The sequence below is a fragment of the Dermochelys coriacea genome, chromosome 3 (assembly GCF_009764565.3).
Source record: "Dermochelys coriacea isolate rDerCor1 chromosome 3, rDerCor1.pri.v4, whole genome shotgun sequence".
NCBI lineage: Eukaryota > Metazoa > Chordata > Testudines > Dermochelyidae > Dermochelys > Dermochelys coriacea.
Genome location: NC_050070.1, coordinates 206,390,870 through 206,411,239, shown reverse-complemented (window position 1 = coordinate 206,411,239; position 20,370 = coordinate 206,390,870). Strand labels below are relative to the sequence as shown.

At 37.6% G+C, this 20,370-nt stretch overlaps 1 protein-coding gene across 5 annotated transcripts in view; it reads left to right on the top strand.

Moving 5' to 3' along the window:
• Nucleotides 1-20,370, top strand: part of RALGAPA2 (Ral GTPase activating protein catalytic subunit alpha 2) — a 298,342-nt gene that overhangs the window by 65,286 nt on the left and 212,686 nt on the right. For all 5 annotated transcript variants that reach the window (XM_038398015.2, XM_038398014.2, XM_043512164.1 and 2 more), the window contains exons 11-16: nt 3,064-3,231; nt 4,236-4,373; nt 7,500-7,648; nt 10,104-10,215; nt 13,802-14,039; nt 16,056-16,220. In XM_038398015.2, the coding sequence (XP_038253943.1) occupies nt 3,064-3,231; nt 4,236-4,373; nt 7,500-7,648; nt 10,104-10,215; nt 13,802-14,039; nt 16,056-16,220 (970 nt within the window). The remainder of the gene's footprint in view (nt 1-3,063; nt 3,232-4,235; nt 4,374-7,499; nt 7,649-10,103; nt 10,216-13,801; nt 14,040-16,055; nt 16,221-20,370) is intronic.

Sequence of the window (20,370 nt, the reverse complement as noted above, 5' to 3'; positions counted from 1 at the left end):
CTCTTGAACCCTTCCTTGAAGATGTATATTGAAGCATTCTTCCCTCCAGCTGATGAGGGCTGAGGACTTCTTAATATTGTCCTACTGTTTTTTTACCCCTGGAATGGTTAACTTTAAAGTAGCACTTTTGGCAGACCATGCAATTTTTTTTTACAGGCTACATATTGCATAACTCAAAAATATTTCCTACAGTACAGCATGTTAACATACAATTAACCATGTATTAACAGTGTAAAACTGAAGTATTCCTAAATATTAAAGTCCCTTATAGCCCAGCCTTTAAACAAATAAATAAATAAATACAAATTAAACTAATCTAGAACCTTTTTTTTCAGTGTGCAGAAGAGCAGGGGATTAATAAATGAAAATAACAAAACAATTCTGTCTTTAATTTTTTTTCTCTACCTCTCCCAGTTTCTGCTGCTCCAAGGGCACAGGCTTCACCATGTGGCCACAAACAAACTGGTTGTGGGAGCCAGTGGTACAGCAGTAATCAAAGCTGGGTGCTATGGGGCAGAGTCCACCTCCTCCGTGATGGAGAAGTGGTTGGGCTAGTGAATGGCATTGCAACATGGTGCTCCCAGGCTCCGCTTTGTTTCCCATCAGCACAGGCTCCAGCTTCATCCCATGCTACCCAGCTCTAGTTTACTTCGTTCCCACTGGCAGGGATGTGCTCTGTCCCCACCTACTGTGTGGAACAGTGGCTGGGGTCAGCTCCCAAACAGGCACCAAATGGGTAGGCAGTAGCTGGAACTGGGTGGGGTGGAGTCAGAGCCTGTGTTGATGGAGAAGTGGAGTGAAGCAGAATGCTATGAGTAGGCCGCAGTTTTACTAAAAGACTGTGCTCCTCAACAACACTGCTCAAACTTTAAAAATAAATAAATATTCTTTTTCTGGGGCTGCAACCCTGCCGATGGGTGGGCCAAATAAATGGTTTGGTGGTCTGGATGCAGACCCCGGACTGTCAGTTGCCCATGCCCGTTCTAGCCTCTTAATGCTTCACCATATGTTGGTCAGAGGGAATCATATTGACAGATATCCAGGTTCCAAGCAAGATGTCCTTGCAGTGTTCACCATCCGGGTAGCTCAGATGGAAAAAGATTGACTGGATTTATTATATCTGCTCATTTCAGACTATATTTATGAAAAGTAGGTAATTATTCCATAGTTACAAGTAAGTCTCGTATAAAACAGATATTGGCCTGCATCATAATATGGGGGGGGGGGGGAATGGCACATCTGTTGCCAAGTAAAATGTTTCTACCCTGTTTGGAGTTAATCACACAAGGTGTGTGCAGTGTTATAAAACATTACAAAATAAATGTTTGTCAGAGTCCAAAAAATCTTCTAACTTTGTTTGTTATTACATAGCATGAATACAAAGTGAAAGATAGATAAATTCAGTAATCTGAAGTTTTAATCATTATTGAATGCAGAGAATCAAAGTTTTAGTTGGTTAAACTCTAATTTTAAAGATTACTAAATGTTGAAGTAGGAATTTGATATTGGCGTAACAGACTACAGTGATCTTTATGAGGTTCTTCAAGATCTCCTGTTATCCAGTGTCTTTTTCCCAAACGAGACATTTCCTTAGATGTTATGGTAGAGTTTAGGTTGAAAGTATATAATTAGGGCTGTCAAGCAATTAAAAAAATGAATCACGCAATTAAAAAAATTAATTGTTACTAATCTCACTGTTAAACAATATCATTTATTTAAATATTTTTGGATGTTTTCTACATTTTCAAATATACTGATTTCAGTTACAACACAGAATACCAAGTGCACAGTGCTCACTTATTTATTTTTCATTACAAGTATTTGTACTGTAGAAAACCAAAATAAATCATTTTTCATTTCACCTAATATGATACTGTAGTGTAATCTCTTTATCATGAAAGTTAAATTTACAAATGTATAATTATGTACAAAAAAACAAGTTTTACATTGTTTTGTTTTTAAGTGCAGTCATTTAACAAAAAAAATCTACGTTTGTAAGTTGCAATTTCACGACAGATTGCACTACAGTACTTGTATGAGGTCAACTGAAAAATACTATTTCTTTTGTTTATCATTTTTAGAGTGCAAATATTTGTAAGCAAAAATAATATACACTTTGATTTCAATTACAACACAGAATACAACATATATGAAAATGTAGAAAAGCATCCAAAATATTTATTTAATACATTCCAATTGGTAATCTATTATTTAACAGTGCAATTAAAACTGCAATTAATCGCGATTAATTTTTTTGAGTTAATCGCGTGAGTTAACTGTGATTAATCGACAGCCCTATATATAACATGTTTTGATGGTCCTCTGGTCCCATTTGAGCCTTACGCTTATTCGGGGAATTTCACCCTCTGAAGTCTTAGTAGGATTGTCAGGTCCCGTGACCCTACTTAGAAATGTTGTGAAGGGCTGACAGACCTATTTAGAGATGTTAGGAGCTGATGAGTCTCACAAATTTAGGAGGCTGTGAGCTTAACCTCCCAAGGCTCTTGAACGGTGGACCTTAAAGAGAGGCTCCTAGCTGCAGACCATAGAAAGTATGCAAAAATATGTTCTTCTATGACCTCAAAGTTTAATAGGAAGCGACAGAATGTCACTTGCTCTTCCCATCCTCCAGGTTATGCCCTTGGTGGCACCCATTTAACAGCATTTGCCTTAACTGTGATTTTACATGTGCACTTGTAACATAATCTGAAATCAGTGGGGTTTTACAGGTTGTGTATCTAAGGGCATAATTTAATTTACAGAACTTCTGTCGCTGATAATGATGAGCAAGGTGGGAAAAGAACCCAGGTTGAGTTTGCAGAGAGACAGTGAAGAAAAATATTCTTTTACTTCCAGTCTGAGCACATGCAATATGGAAGTCAGCTAAACTCAATGATTATGGAACCTCACAAATGTATTTTTAGGTTGATTTTTATATAGCTTGGTGATAATCATAGCTCTTGATAGTAGTGATTTTAAAAGTAGATTTTAAACTATTTTCTTTCGGTTTGTGTAATTTGTAATATTCTGTGACGGGTAAATTGAGTTAAATTTGCATTTTAGGCTTTTTTGTTGCCATCCTCTGATATATCTGCAACACGGAAAGTGGTTAAGGTATATAAAAAGTGGATATTGCAAGACAAGCCTGTGTTCATGGAAGAACCAGATAAACAAGAAAATATTCAAGATAATGTGTCCAACTTGGAACATACAGAGACAGATTGCAAACATGTATGGTACCAATCATTACTTACTGTGTACAAGCCGAATGATGGATGATATTCTTATTTGTCTTCAATTCTTTTTCATAAAATTGTGGGGGTTTTTTAATGATACATATTTGCTTCTGCACCTTTTTATTTCTTTAGGTCCAGATTTTGAAAAGTGCTGAGCACCCAGCTGCTCTCAACTATGGGTGATTCTGGGTGTTGAGCTGTTTTGAAAATCTGATCTTTAATCTTTCTTTTAACTATCTCTATGTAAATACCATTTTGGATGGACTTAGCGGAACAAATAGTGTTACATTCTGCAATGTCGAATTGTTCAGTCTACTGGTTTAGTATTCCCTGTTTGCATGAATGTGTGTTTCCTTTTGACAGAAATATTTTAGCATGAGTATAAATTAACACAATTAAAATTACAAATATTTGATTATCTAAATCCATCATAAAATCTTGATAAGGGCCCAGCTATATTTGCAGATATTCCATCAGTTCTATGATCTGGACCAAAACCCTGGATCCAGACACCCTGAACTTTGGAAAGTTCAGATTCAGATTTGAACTTTGTGGCTTGGGTGCTCGTATCTTAATATATTGAACCAGATGTATCTGCCCTATTCTGAGTTGTGAAGTTATTTAAAAGGGTATTTCTGCACATTTGGGAACAAAAGTTAGAATATAAAAAAACTTACAATACCAGTCTTTGCTTAGACTGTTTTACAGAGAGCTTAAAATTCAACTAATAATTTTTCTATTTATTAAAAAAAATTTAAAGGGAAATTTTACAGCTATTAATGGGTTATGAAAAGCATAATTAAATATTTTAAGGTAATGAGGACTGCCCATATACCCTATACAAATTAGGTCTCTGACTAAGAGTAACAATTAATGGTTATGCAAATGAGCGCACAACCTGCGACTGTTTTAAAAAAATATTTTTTAGCTTTTATATGATCTATATAGGAATCCATCTTTTATAATCATGTATTACTAATTTACTTGTGTTTTTGAAAGCTTGCCTCTGGTCATTCTGGACATAAAAGATCTTCCAGTTGGGGAAGAACTTACTCCTTCTCTAATGCTGTTAGCAGAGGATGTATACTAGAAGACGAAGATAAGAACATTAAGGCTGGTGCTCAGGCTGCATTACAGGTATGGTATATAGAGAAAACATTAGGTTATCAAATTAAAAATAAATTTGTAATTATTCCATTAAATTGTTTGAGAAGTCAGCAGAAGGGACATTTTTACAAAGATAACAAATTAATATAAGGTTTCCAATTGCTGTACTAAAGGCTGCAAAGCAGTTTCCATTCTAAGCTAATTTTCACATGCTTATAACTTTCTGAAATATTCACCTAATCTTTGCTCAAAGATGAATGTTTCTGGGGTAAGTTTAAGTAAAATTCATGAAGTCAATTGGCCATTTATAGAGTTAAAAAAAAAAGCGTACTCATTTTGCATTTTCAGTCTTGTCGGCACTAATAGCAATGAGGATGGAGTCAGCTGCTAAGCTCTTGCAAGTCTCCACTGAACATGTGCAAATGACAATTTTTCAAAGGCCTATAACTTGGCCAGATTTCAGGAAATTTTCACAAATATGGCAAAAGACTGATCCCTGACACAAAGGCTCCTCCCTACAAATTTCAAGTCCCTGCTCCAAAGCATGGGGGTGTTAGAGTATTTCCAATAAAAGGTTGCCAAAATCTTTTAACGTGGGCAAAATAATATAATTACTAGCCTCATTCTCAAAATGGCGGAATCATTTTTGCCTGAAAATTTCCAAAACTATTCAGCCTGGCGAATACATCTGGCCTGAAAAATTTCAGCCCAGATGATTAGAGGATGGGTTTTTTTTGTTTTGTTGTTGTTGTTTTTCTTCTTTTAACAAAGTCATTAACAATTGAAAACAGATTTATAATGGGAAGTGCCAGGCAACCTTAATAGTAGGTGGTGCTCTCACACCTGCCTACAATATTGGAATTCCGAGTTGAGAGATTATATTGGAAGGTTCTGGTTATAAAAATAAACAAAAAAAGTGAAATTTAAAGTGTGAACTTGTTCTGAAAAGTGACAAAATATGCTTTTGTGTAGATCCATGTTTGTTGTTGCTGCTGTAAGTACGAAAGAAGCCTATTTTCTTTTTTGTCAAGTTGCCTTTTTAGTTCGTTTTTGATGTTTTCTTAAATGTTGTTTAATAATTAAACCAGAGATTATATGGAATTGCTTTATAGTTCTGAACCATGTGCAGAAGTAAAAATTAGTCATACTGTTAATATTAAGAAATTGAAATATGGTGTGTGTAAAAGTTTTGCTTCCCCCAAAAATCCCACCCTTGAGGAAGTGTTGTTTTTATATTGGTCTCCCACTATATTCCAAACATCGGGACTCTCCATCACAGCAGATAAGAAGTGTACATCATTACTGATTATTCAGAGGACATGAACAGTAGAATCCCTGCTGAGTTTAAGGATATTATGTAGTCTTTAGCATGATAAGCAGCATAGGACATAACTTTCATGTAGGCCAAGTAGTTGAGAGAAAGTTTTATTATTTTCTCTCTACAGCCTGAATTGTTTGGGGGCATGCAACTGCACTGTGCTCACTTTAGCTGGATCTGAGTCTCTTCCTTTTCGGTCTGCATATCTGACTAGAAAACTGAAGTGACACAGCTGTCATTAGGTTGCAGTGTTCAGTCACTTGTACATCTTAAGGATCATACAGGTAGGATCAGCAGAAGCAGTAGGTATGAACTGAGCACCTTGTAATACCCATAGAAAGGAAGTAACTGTTGGTCAAAATATGAACTTTTTTCTTATCTCTTTGCAGAAATACTTGATAGGGAAAGCCATAAAATTCAGTCAGGCACATTATTTTTACTAGTATATATAAGTCAAGATGATCAGCCAAGAAACAAATATGGCAGAGGAAGGTCACAGAGCTAGCTATCTAGAATTTAAAGACAAATCTACTTACAATATCAACAATCGGGAGGTGACATTCTGAGCACGACAGCAGACTAACTGAGCAGGTAAAATGCACTCCAGTAATAAAGCAGCTCAACAGAGAGTTTGTTCTTAGGTGTTGCATAAATCTAAGGGACGCCAAAGAGACACTGTCATATATGAGTAATGCAATTTACCCCAGTTTTTAATCTAAACTAAAGATTTGTAACCCATGGAGCTATATTTTGTTTTTCAAGGGGAAACATAATTTGGTTTATGCATTTTCTTCATCACCTCCTTTCTTTTGAACTCCATTAAAAAAATGACTAAATGTACAGTAAAACTAATTACTCTGGATTAGCCTTTGGGACTTTCTGGGGTCCCATTCTGTGTACCTAGCAATAAATGACCTGCTTATGTTGTCTATGATGAAAGACCTTTTCTGCTAATATGCTGTCATTCCAGTTTCAAAATTCTGTCTTTGAGGGCTGTGTTTTGAGAAAATGATCCTAGTTAATGGCCCTCTAACTTAAATTAAGGTCAGTGGGAGTCCTTTCATTAACCTTACAGATGTTGGATTGGACCCTAAAAGAGAACTCTCAATTAAAGTGGTCAGAATGCGTTTACAAGCCAGAAAGCACTGTGTACCTTCTCTTGCTGTGAAAAAATGAAGTTCTGATTAATGTAAACAAAATAATTCTAGATTTTTTTTTTAAAGGAGAGCTTGGATAAAGCTCCTCTTGTTTGTGCTCTCAGATGTCAGAAAGCAATTGTTAGAGGAGTTGAGCATTTTCATGAATTACCTTGTGAACAATTGGACTTCTCTCTTTTTTTAAAAAAAAATCATATTAACTGTGTGTTCCTATCTTGCAGAACCAGACACCAGTTCTAGAGACATTAGAACACTAGACAAACAGACAGTATTTCTATACTTGTGGAGTTGGGAATTGCTCAGAAATCTGTATATTTTGCCAGTGTTGAATGTAAATGATCAAAAATATCAGTGGCCATTGTTTAAATATGTACAGCTAGAAAATGGGTTGGTAGGGGAAGAATACTCCCATGTGGTAGAATGGAAAAGACAAGCATCTAAAAGATCAAGAATATGTTATATTCACTATTATAGTAAAAGTATAATATGACTCTCTTCTTTTAAATGGTATGGAAGAACTTAAAGAAAATAGTGTGTTAGATAATATAACATATCCTTCTTTAAGGAAAGATAAGGGTTTGGTTAGAAGAGGAAAACATGTTTGTTTTGAAACTTAACCATTGGTCTTGTTTGATATTAGGTAAACTTATTTTTTCCTAATTAAAATGCTTTGTTTTCAAGGTGTTTTTGACAAACTCTGCAAATGTTTTTTTATTGGAACCATGTGCTGAGGTCCCTGCTCTCCTGAAGGAACAAGTTGATGCTTGCAAAGCAGTTTTGAGTATATTTAGGCACATGATAATGGAACTTTCAATGAATAAAAAGACATGGTAAGTTTTAAATGCATCTTAAAGGTTGAATAAATTAATTAATAGTATAACTGCTTCTAGAATTTAAGACAGAATAATTGAAAAAAGATGAGGGAATTTCCATAACATTTTAGTTATTTTAATGTTTCCTTGTGTGCCTTTGTAAAAACTATGATAAGATTGTACTTATTTCGTAAGACGGTTCATGATTCCGCTGCGGGGGAAATTCCTAAAATACTGAATGTAAGAGATTTTTGTTTAAAGTTTTTTTGCTTATGTAACCTTCCGTTTTACTGTTCTTAGCTTAAACTTGATTCTTGTTCAAACTAAATTTTCAACTTTTAAAAATACAGTTTATTCAAATCTTGAAATGCTTAGTATAGATAAGTTTTTAACTTCTTACTATACACATTCTGTGGCTAGCTAGGGCTGCCAGATGCTTTATAATCACTAAATACATGCAAATGTTTGCATGGGTTTGCGCACACATACACCTAACTATACATTTAATCAATCAGTGGAATTTAAAATAAAACAATGTTTGTCTTTCTAATACTAATTGGACTAATTTTGTTTGTCAGTATATGTAAAACATTACACACACAAAATTGGTAAAAGAACATTACTAGAGGATCGCATACTTTGTTGCTTCTCCAGGCCAAGTTCATCCTTCCTTTTCCCCTCCCCTCCAAAAGCTCCTGGTATGCCACCTCCCTCCCATCTCACTCTATTTCTGGAACACCTAGCAACCCCTCCCTCGTGTCAGGGTCTCAGTATGCCCCACATTACCCCCTCCATATGTAATGGGTTGTATGTGTCTAACTTCCCCATCTCCCAGTTCACACCACCACATGTGAGGGGCTTTTTGCGCCCCACACTAGGGACTCTGACCCCTTTTCCCCCTCGTTGTGTACTGCCATTCTGTCACCTCACCCTAATTCTTATTTCTTTTCTTTACAGTGTGGGGGATAAATCTTTCAGGGTTTAAATCTGTATTGGGAAGATAGGCAGAGCTAAAATGGGGGGTGCTGGAATGTGTTAATGGCTGTCATCAATTGGTTCTTTGATCTGTAGACATGCATAAAGGTGGTTGAAGCTGCTGGCTCTGCTAACCAGATGACAGGGGCTCCAAGTGTGATGTGTCCCCATTTCCCCCTTTTGGCTTTTCCAATTTTCATCAAAACAATAGGTTATAGCCATCGATACCTAGAACATTCCCTTAAATTTTGGAATTGTATGGACTCTGCATTCAAAAGTTATCATATTACAGGCAGACAATAAGGAATGCCATTGAGTTGAGTGTAAGACCTTGTTTCACTCAGCCAATTGCGAAATCAAGCACTCAAAAGTCAGGAAATGCCAGTATTAATGTGCAACCTTAATTCCGCCCCTTCTTGTGTGTGTGCTTTTTCATGATACAGTCTTACCAGATTCTTTGTCCCAATCTACTCCCGTCCTTCCCCCCCAGTTTAGTTTTTGTCCCTCAACATTTGAGTCAGATTTCTGCCTCCTCCACGTTGCCTGCATGACAGCAGGGGGTCACTGAGAAAGACAGTCTCTGGTCCAGGGTCTGGTTCCCAGCCCAGACTGCATGTGCAGTCTGGTCAGCACTAAGAGCTGTGAGAGGATGGAATGTATTCAGTCACTTTGTGGGGATGGTGCATCATCAGAGATTTTGTCTGCAAACTTCTAACAAGTTTCCTGAGTATGTGGAAACTGATTTATTAAACGTGGACATATTAGGGCAGATTTTCATTGGGATAGCAAAAGGTACATCTTTGACACAAAGGCTACCCCTGCCAAATTTCAGGTTCCTGCTTCAAAGCATGAGGATGGGAGAGCTGCTCAAAGAACAGGTCTCAAGAATTTTATAATGTCGGCAGAACATTTTCCCCAACCATTTTCCCAAAAAGTTTTCGTGAAGTTTGGCAAAGTTATAAGCAATTGAAAACAGGGTCTTATAATGGAAAGAATCAGGCAACCTTAATCGCTGCTACCAGCTCCACTGATCTGTCACTCTGTAGTTTTTGTCAGTTTATGGAAACATTTAGTTTCAATGCCTAGTCACGTCCTTAGTGTGTAATAGAGTTATCATCCTTCAATACATTCAGTTCTCCCTGTGCTCACAATGAACTGTGCCTTGGAAATATTTGGGGATAGCAATTTCATACTTTCTTGCCCTTGACTTTGGGGACCAGGCTTTTACTTCCACTCCTGACTTGGTGTCCTCTAAAATGAAAGGTTTTAGGGTTTTTCCCCCTTTGCGAAGTGCTCCAAAAGTGATTATCTTCAACATAAGTCTCCACAGACAGTTAAAGTTGTCTTAAAGGTGATTTACAAAGTGTTTTGAGTATTATCACTTTTTCAGTTTGTGAGCCTTTATCAATGAATTAAGAGTGGTTTTCATATCTGGAAACTGAACAAGTAAGATTAATAAAACTTGTAATTGAAATGTGAGGTTTTATTTTGGTACCAGGGAACAGATGTTACAAATACTCCTGCGAATAACAGAAGGTGTCATGCAGAAGCCAAAGGATAACCAAGTAAAGGACATGTTTGCTCAAAGCTTGGCAGGATTACTTTTCAGGGTAAGTGCCTTTCTTTTTGATAAGAAAATATAAAACTGAAACTGAGTGCTATTTTTGTTTTTTAAAAGTGTATTTGAAAGAATGGAAAGTAAATTTCAATGGCAGTTTATTTCATATAAGAAGAGGGTTTTTCATGATATAATTTTGTGCCATTCAAAAAGGTATGGTTTTATTTAAATATTGCACTGTATTACAAAAAATACTATCTGTAACCCATAAAATATTGACTCTTGTTGATAGTACAGTTTAGGGTATCAGGTACTCTATACTTTGTAGATTATAGCCACTAGAGGAAGACTTGAGCAGGTCTGTCTGTCTGTCAAGTATACTTGTATATTTTAGTAGGCAGACAGACCTGCAAATGTTGTATGTTGTTACGGGATCTGCTTTTGTTACTATTGAAAGGTACAGGATGTACTAAAAATTTGCATTTCCCTTATGCTCACTGATCCCTTATTTACATGTGCTGGGTAGGTTTTCTGTTGTTTAGTCATCATGGTAGTTTATTGCTTTCTGTTCATTTTGCCCCCTTGTGGTCATACAATATTTATTTTCATATAAACTTAACTTGGATGCTTTAATAAAATAGCATATAGTCATTTTAGCGTTTGTTGCTTCAGGCTGTAGAGATGAAACAGATTTTTAAAGAGTTTTTTTTTTCCTGTCATAGAATAGAATAGAATATCAGGGTTGAAAGGGACCTCAGGAGGTCATCTAGTCCAACCCCCTGCTCAAAAGAGGACCAATCCCCAATTTTTGCCCCGATCCCTAAATGGCCCCCTCAAGGATTGAATTCACAACCCTGGGTTTAGCAGGCCAATGCTCAAACCACTGAGCTATCCCTCCCTGTCCTTTGTGACATCATTGTAGGACACCGTTAATTTTGTTTGGGTGCCTTACCTGTGTATCTTTATAAACTGTTGGGTATTACATGTCAGAAGTCATTCAAGATTAGTCTGACACCTCAATGTGAATAGGACAACTTTTATCTTATGTATAAATTGGTCTATGTGGACTCCTAAATTGATGGATATATGATAGCCTGTTTCTAATAATTTCAGATTTAGAGAATTCTCTGGTATCAGTCATATTATTTAAAGTGTTTAGACACCAATTTGGTCTATGTATATTCCTGGATTTACAAGTGAATTGAGTGACCTATTCCTTCCTAAAATGATGTTGAAATTCCACCATCAAAGTAGTAATTTTAACTTCCTTTTTTTAAAAATAGTCTTATAGGAGATTGAGAATAATATTCCCCCTACCAATTATGGTTATTTTCTTTTTCATAAGAAATTTTACTATGGCTTATGAAAGTAGTCAGAAATAATATAAAAAAACAAAAGTAATTTAAATAGCACATTGTGGCACAACATTGTGTGTATCAGCATCAACAAAGTTTCAGGATACTGTGATTCTTTTAATTTCATAAAATCATTCAAGTTACATCCACTAAGCCAAATTAAGTATTTGTCTAGAAAAGAATACAAGCAGAAGGGAAGGAAAACTGAGTCAGAAAATTTAATGCATCTATACTCAGAAATCAATAGAAAAAGGAAAATGAGGAGTTGGAAAGGAATTTTTTTCTGTGATTTTTTTTTTTCAAAAATCATAACAGAACACATATAAAATAAATTGGTTTTCTTTTTGATGACATAGAAACATTGCTCAAGACAAAATATAAAAACAAATGTAATCTCTTATCTTCTTTTTTTAATCAGAATCCTCAGCTTTGAGAAGTTGGCTCTCTAGCACCACCTTCTAGCTATTATATGTTCATTTTCTGCATAAGCTGTGCTTTTCCATTAGAATTTTGTTTCAAACGGTACTTCCCACTAATTGGTTAAATTAATGTCTGCAATAAAGAAAGGGTTGCTAATTATTAACTGATGTCACAGTAGAGCCACATCTGAAAAACAGTACAGTTGTATAAATGTCAGTTTCATATAACTGCATTTAATTTCTAATGTAAATGTAATTAATAGCAATTTTTTAAAATGACTGTATTTTTTAAAAAAGTTCCATGTTGGAGTTAAAGGTTGCTGGGGCCATATTAGCTTCTGCAGCCTTTAATTTTTTATCTTGCAATTAGATTTCTTAAATGGAATAATTTACTTGAAATCTTAAGTAATTATTCGTCTTTTCTTCTTTGAGTGACTGTGCATGTGTATTCCACTTCTGGTGTGCATGCTCCCCACACACACTTCATCAAATTCTTTTGGTCAGAAGTGTCCATTGAGGCCAATCCTGTGCCCTGGGTGCCATTGTATCTCCCCCTTCATCGGAAGGCATAAAGGGCAAAGAAGGCTAAACTTGTCCCTCCTGTGATGCAGCTATTCCACTTAATGATGGGCATTTGAGGGGCCTTTCTTAAAGAAAGGCAAATGTCTGATAAATGCTCCATCTGTCATTCCTTCTCCAGGAGGACACACAAGTTAGGAGTGCTCTATGAGAGATTCCTCAGAACCAGAGAAAACATGCCTACCAGGCCTGAATAGGTGTCCACAGTTATTGCTCCTGGAAGTGGCAGCTCAGATTCAAGACCCCAAGGCTCACAGTTCATCAAAAAGTTCAGACCCTTCTACAGTCAGAGCACTAGGGAAGCTAAGTCTTCCTCCACTCAGTTATCTGAAAGAGGTAGGAACGAATGTTATTTCCACAGTGAGTGCAGGCCTAGGTTACCCTTAGTGGAACCTAGTAAAACGGGGCATAAATCTCCTCACCTCTCAGCCAAAGGTCCAAATTGAGTCCCTCTGACACCTTGGCAAAAACCCATCCCTGAGAACACTTGGTAGCCTTTGAGACAGTGTTCTGCACGTCGCTGATACCAATCTGTTGGTACTGACATCACCTCACACAGTGCTGATGACATATTCTCCTCAGCTCCAGTGCCGACCCTTTTGGTTCTCCCAGCACTAACATTCCTGGCACCCACATTATTTTGAGGACTAAGTGATCTTGTGGTGACTGCTCAACCTGAATTACTAGTACTCTCCTCAGATCTTAGTGCCCTGTATCCATACTGTTATAGTACCAGCCAGCTCTTCCGCTCTGGTGAAGAGGAAAGAAAGACAGGGCAGTCTCCTTTCCTGTAGAAGCAGGGGAAGGAAGGTAGAATCAAGTGAAAGAAAACCCCTAGAGGGGATGGGAGAGGAGCTACTCCTTCCCATTTCTCCATTCCATGGACAGAAGTCCTGATCTTCCCCCTCTCCCACGCAGAATTAAGTCCTCATTTGCTGCTGAAATAAGGGGGCATTATTGCTGCAGAATTTTGTCTCTTTATACACGAGGTCCTATTTTATAGTTCTTTTCTTGTTAGATGCTAAACTCATTTAACTCCCATGAAACCATGATTTCTGTTTGTAGTTCTTGATCATTGTTCAGTAACAGCCTCAGGAAGTGGCAAATTCTGAAAGTAAAGAATAACAGAAGGAACGAAAGAAGATTCATTTTAGTGACAAAATTAAAAATATGATAAGCTGTTACAAAAGTCTAAGTTCTCTTGGTCTTTGGACATACATTTCCAAATGTTTAATTCTGTGCTTTTTAGAAATGTACAAAATGTCATTGCTTTTCTATTTCCCAGACTCTTATTGTGGCTTGGATCCGAGCAAATCTGAGTGTTTACATTTCTCGAGAACTCTGGGATGAGCTGCTGAGCATACTGTCTTCCCTTACTGACTGGGAGGAGCTGATAACTGAATGGGCCAACATCATGGATTCTCTAACGGTCGTGTTAGCAAGAATGGTGTATGGAGTTGAAATGACAAACTTACCACTGGATAAACTAAGTGAGCAAAAGGAAAAAAAACAAAGAGGCAAAGGTAACGTCTCTCTTCTTTAGTTTATTTTATGTTAAATAAGTTAAGATACTCAAACTTAGTTGGACTATATTAGATTTTCAAATATAACTTAAACATTATGGCTCTTTACACATTGTAAAGATTCATTTGAAAAAATGCACTCCATTTTACTTTTAGTATTATTACATGCAAAAAAATCGAGCATCTGCGTTAGTAAGATACTTACACTGATCTGTTTTTATAAAAACTTTTTTAAAAATGTGGATGGATGATTAGGAGCTCAACACCAGTCTCTGCTGCAGTAGTAGGAATGGAGCACAGCTGCCAACACTAGAAATCCTTTTTTCATATAATTTTATTTTAATAAACCTGTTTAAGTAAGAGTCTGGGGTTAGTGGAGGATTTTGTGTGCAGTCTTGTGAATCTTAGCATCGCTTTCATAGCAATTTACAATAATTAACTAATTGAACTATCTTAGTGAACATGGATAGAGCTCTGTGAGGTAGATAAATGTAATTCCCATTTTACAGGTAGGAAAACTAAGACGAAAAAGACCCAAGGTGAGACCCTTTTCCCTGCACCAACCCTCTTATGCTGGGTAAAATGGCCAGAGCAGCATAGAGTGCCTTATAGACTATAACTGGCCAGGGGACTATTCACCTGGCACAGGCACAGTAGAAGATAGCCTTAAGGCTGTCCTGCAAGGACTTCCTCACAAACCAGGGGTCAGGGCTGACACCAGGAGGAGCATGGTTTATGGGGGCAGGGATACAGTGCTGCAGGGATACAGTGCTGCAGTGATGAAGCCCATAGGGTAGTCACAGGAAATTGCCATAATTTAGGCAGACCACTAGGGTTGTCTAAGTTACACCAGAGGCCTCTCTAGCCTCTGAAGCAACTCAGGATCAGGATGGTGAAAAGGTGACTTAGAGCATCTCTTCCCTCTGGGCTGCAAGGTCTGTATTGTGTCTTAGAGGTACAGCACAGAATTTCATCCCTAAGATTTGCCCAAGACAATATAGAGAGTTAATATTAGAACCAGATTAAAACACAGGAATCCCTTGCTCTCACTTATGTATTTAGTCTGCTTTCCTAGGTTGCTGCTCCTAACCCTACTGAAATGTCACCGGTTGTGGGCAGAAGCCTTGCTGATAGCTCAGCAGATGAGCTCGTTCAACTGCACGCAGTTAACCTCGGAGAAGCTTGCATTGACCGTACACAATTAATGGCAGCATTGTCCATCCCTTCCTCGAGCTATTATTTGTTCTGGGGTCTCCCTCAAAAATTAGAGATCCAATTTCACAACTCCCAAAGGACCATGAATAATCTGAGATTCAGAAAAAGTAACTAACAAGCTTTTAGGTCTAGAGATAGGTTTAGTTTTCTCTGTTACCTCCATAAAAGGAATAGGGTTTAGAAGCATATAGACCAAGATTATTAAAAAATGGGTATATAAAGTTAGACATCTAAATAAGTGGCCTGATTTTTCAAAAATGCCAACCACCCAGCAGCACCCATTGAAATCAGTGGGAGGTGCAGGTTCTCAACTGTTAGCACCCTTATTTTTAAATTTGGTCATAGATTAATCTTAACACTTCAACTCCCTGATTTTCAGGATGTCTCATAGGTGGAGCAAGGTGGACTCTCAATGCCAGTGACTTGATTCTTGAATTTAAATCAAGGAAAACTCGGTACAATACGGTGTTATTGTAGAAACCTATTTTGACTCTTGATTAAGTCCTGACACTTTGGGTTCTGGTCAAGTGACAAATAACTATGTTGTTTGAGAAAATGAATAGAAAGAAAAAACAGTGGGAAGAATTGTAATACATGAGCTTTGTGGTACAACTTCTCCATAGTTGGCATCTCTTAAATTATTTTGAATAATATTTTTCTGCCAAAAATAATAGGTTTAAAACTTGTCCCATTTTAGTTCCTTTTTGTAGAAACACTTAACTCTATGTAATATGAAATAAGCATAGCATTAATTGTAAATGTTTCTAGATTGATGTTGCTTTTGCTTGCTTTATTTCAAAGGTGGCATCTCAGATCCTCAAAAGACAACTACAATGGGACGATCATTTTCATTAAGCTGGAGAAGTCATCCTGAAGTTGCAGAACCAATGAGATTCAGGAGTGCTACTACCTCTGGAGCACCAGGAGTTGAGAAAGCAAGAAACATAGTCCGACAAAGAGCAACAGGTTAGGCACTGGCTGCTTTAACATCTTAATTATAAATTGAAAGATCAACATTTATAAAACTGAAATTATTTTAAAATCTCCTCTTGTGACTTTTAATTAGGAATAAATGTTTGCTAATTTGTCTCTAAATCTTTTTCTTATACTTAGAAAGAGAGGTCAATTTTATTTACTTCAGGAATCCTTTTAGTCAAACATACTATGATTATATAAAATAGGAGAGATTTATTGATGACTGAGGGTAGGACACAATGATTTAATATTTTGTTGAGTGTTTTTTTTTTAAATGGGCTAGATAATAAAGAATGATTGACTAAGTATTGTGAACTATATAGATATACTATGCTAATATATTTGTAAAAACTGGGACGTTTTAGCCAGCATGACTACTTTCAGATATTTAGAGTAATTTTTTATAAAAGCAATAACTCGCGTCATCACAGGCCACTGTTCCCAGGAAAATTCAGCATTCACTAGTGAATCAAGACACTTTGGCTTCATTCCTTAAAACTTTTCTCAGACTTTCAATCACTGATACAAATACCTAGATTATCATGTCCTGCTGATGTTTACATATATTCTGTGCAAAATAATTCTGTTAGTGTAGTATTAAGATACAGTTTTAAAGCCAGAAAATACAATATGTGTTCACAATTATCTTTTTCTCCCATTTTGCTGCTTTTACCAGATCTGAATTGTAAAACACCCTTGGATTTTTTTTGGTGAAGGATTCTGTATGAAAATATTTTAGTGTATTCATTATGAATGCATCCGATGAAGTGAGCTGTAGCTCACGGAAGCTTATGCTCTAATAAATTTGTTAGTCTCTAAGGTGCCACAAGTACTCCTTTTCTTTTTGCGAATACAGACTAACACGGCTGCTACTCTGAAACAGGTTCTTTTATGTAATTCTGGACTACATGACTTAGTATTTGGTAAACATTATATGGAGGTATAGAAATACTTTGAAGTTTCATTAAACAGTTCTAGTACCTGTGAATTAAGCAAGTAAATTAATGAGAGGTTTACAGAATACTAGGAAATATATAATTCCTACTATTATTGGGAATTCTCTTACTACAATCAATAAAAGAGAGCTGCCATTTTCCACAAAAGAGGAAGACTAAGCCATTTTCAACAAAATATTGTATTTGTAAACTAACTGTAAAAATATCACAGTTAATAAATAGTTATGGCATAGTCTATCATTTTTACAACCTAAGAAAAATCTCTTATTTTAATAATTCTAAAATGTCAATTTTTCTTGAAAATATTTTTAAAAGATCATTATCTAATAAAGCTAACCAGAATAAGAACTCTTTGTATTTAGTTGTACTTAATATCCATATCTATATCCCTTTATATAGTTTATTACATCTTAAGCTTTCTTGATATAGAGACCTTTTTAAAATTTGTTTTGTGATTTCTCTAAAGTGAAATATACATCTGTCGCACTGTGCATAATGTCAAGTTTTAAAAAATGGGTACCCAAATTAAGCTCTTATTTTATCCATATTTTAGGTGCCTGAATAAGTTACCTGATTTTCAGCAGTGCTGAGTTCCCAGCACTTTTGAAAATAAGGCCAAATAAATATGTACGATAGTTCAATATGTATATACAGTAGCTCAGTGTTCTCCAATTTCTTTTTTCTTTTTTGGTCTATAAAAGAGAGAAAATGAGGAAAGTGAGGGGAGGTCAGGGAATGAGGCTGATGGAAGAGTGTCCCTGAGTCCTGATCAGCAGAAAAGAATACACGGTTTTCAACCACTCCAGCAGCCTGGTTTTGAGCTCCTCAGATAGTAGATCGTCTTTCTCTGATTTGATGGTCACAAGTGCCGCTTATTCCAGTTCAGTGGGCCATCAAGCAGCAGCCACAGCAGATGTTCATTACTGCTTTTGAGTAAGGGATATTCCTCTACACAGCTTCTCTCCTCATTCATAACAAACGGGTATCTCATTGTTGAATTTGGAGACAGTCAAACGTTGTTGCTGGAGGCGCCAGGACTAGGCCCTGCCCTCCTGGTCAGATCACAAGAAATAGTCTTTCATAATAGAAACAAGTTGGTGGTTCAGTTTCTCCTAATCACTTTGTTATAACTTCAGTTTCTTCATCAAGTATTGTCCCTATTAGTGCTCCATTCCAGGTGTGCAAGTGCCACTTGAGCCCTTAATTGGCAATTTCTAGCTAGTTGTGCCTGTTCATCCTGCACATGTGCCCTATGCCTCCTCGTGGCAGACTCTGAGACTATAGAGGAGTGTGTGGAAGAACAACCCTCAGTTCTTTCTCTACAGCCTCGGCCTGACACACAACACTAGTGTGCCTGCCTAGAGCATACTTGGCCTTTCTCTTCACTTTTTCTATGGTTAGTTAGTTAGTTTAGTATATTTAGTTTTGGTGAGAGGGCTGTTTTCTCTCTCTCTCAGGGAGACTTGTCTTCTCTTAGTGGGGTGTGCCGGGTTTGCCAGGCTTCAGATGTTGCCCCTCCTGCCGGGAGGCTATGCCAGTGAGTGACAGAAACTCCAAGTGACTTCGTTGTTTGGGAGAGTCCCATATCTCCCAGAAGTGCTCCTTTTGTTTAGTCCTTAAGTCCAGGGCTAGGAAGAACAGGGAGATAAGGCTTAGACTTGTTGGCAATAGAGCGTTTCCTGCAATTGCCCTCTGAGCCAGATGAAGAGACCACATCCAGATTTCAGCAGCTTACCTTACAGACATCCAGAACTCCACTGCTGATGCGCTCAGCAGACACTTCTCCCATGACTACAAATGGGAGCTGGACCCGCAGGTCCTCCAGGACATATTCCAGAGATGGGGACAGCCAGAGATCGATTTTTATGCTACCTCCAAGAACAGGAAGTATTCTCTCTTCTGCTTAAGGGGAGGTCTGGGTCATTGCTTCCTAGGGGACACCCTCCTTGTTCCATGGAAGAGGAGTCTGTTCTCTGTCTTTTCTCTGATGCCCCTAATTCCAAGGTTGATTAACAGGATCAGGCAGGCCAAGGCCAGAGTTCTTTTCAAAGTACCTACCTGACTGAGACAACCTTGGTACCATTACCTGCTTTAGCTCTGAGTACAACCACTGATCAAGCTCCTGACAGTTCCCCATCTCCTGTCTCAGAATGTGGGTCACGTGATTCATCCCAACACGATGGTTCTATATCTCGGAGCCTGGCTCCTGGAGGCTCTCATAAATAGAGGTTTCCTGCTCCAGAGAGGTGCAGCAGCTGTTATGACACAGCAGAATAAAATCTGCCTGCACTGCTTACCTGCAGAAACGGAAGAGATGCATCCACTGCTGCGGTTGTTGCTACCTCTGGTCTGAGTAGGTTCCCCTTTCCTTCATCTTGGATTACTTGCTGGATCTGAAGACATCCAGATTATTCATCAGCTCAGTCAAGTTTCACCTGACTCCTGTATCAGCCTTCCATCCCCCGATGGAGGGATTCTCCATTTTTGCTCACCCAGTATCATCCAGATTTATTAAGGGTCTGCATAATCTCTTTCCCCACATTAGAAACCACACTCCTTCTTGGAACCTCAATCTGTGTGTTGCCCTGGCACCTCCCCCGAAGCTCCAGCCTGCCTTGCCCCCGGTGTGTGCCAGGCTGGAGCCGCTCTAGGTAAATGCTGGGACACCACGGGGAACTGGTGGGCTGCAGAAAATAAACCCGCGGGCCGCACTCCTGTGTATCACAGGCCATTAATTTTCACCCAGTTACCCCTTTATCAAGCCTAATTGCTCTCAACTACCTCACAAGACCTCCATTTGAACCAATAGTTACCTGTTCCATTCTTCATTTATCTATGAAGACATTCTTCGTAGTTGCTATCACATCGGTCCATGGGGTGGGGAGATTGGAGCTTTGGAGCAGATTCCCTGTATACCATGTTCTTTCATGATAAAATCTCTTTACATCTACCTTCCAGGATCCTACCTGGGGTTACATTGGATTTTCATCTTAACCAATCTGTCCTCCTGAAATCTCACAATTCTATATCCTGGATGTTGGAAAGGATTTAGCCTTCTACTTGAATAGGACTAAGCGGTTTAGGAGATGACCTAGACCCTTCATATACTAAACGGCTAGATCTAAGGCCCAGAGGTCTGCCCAAAGATTTTTAAAATGGATATTGGATTGTATCTTACACCTGTT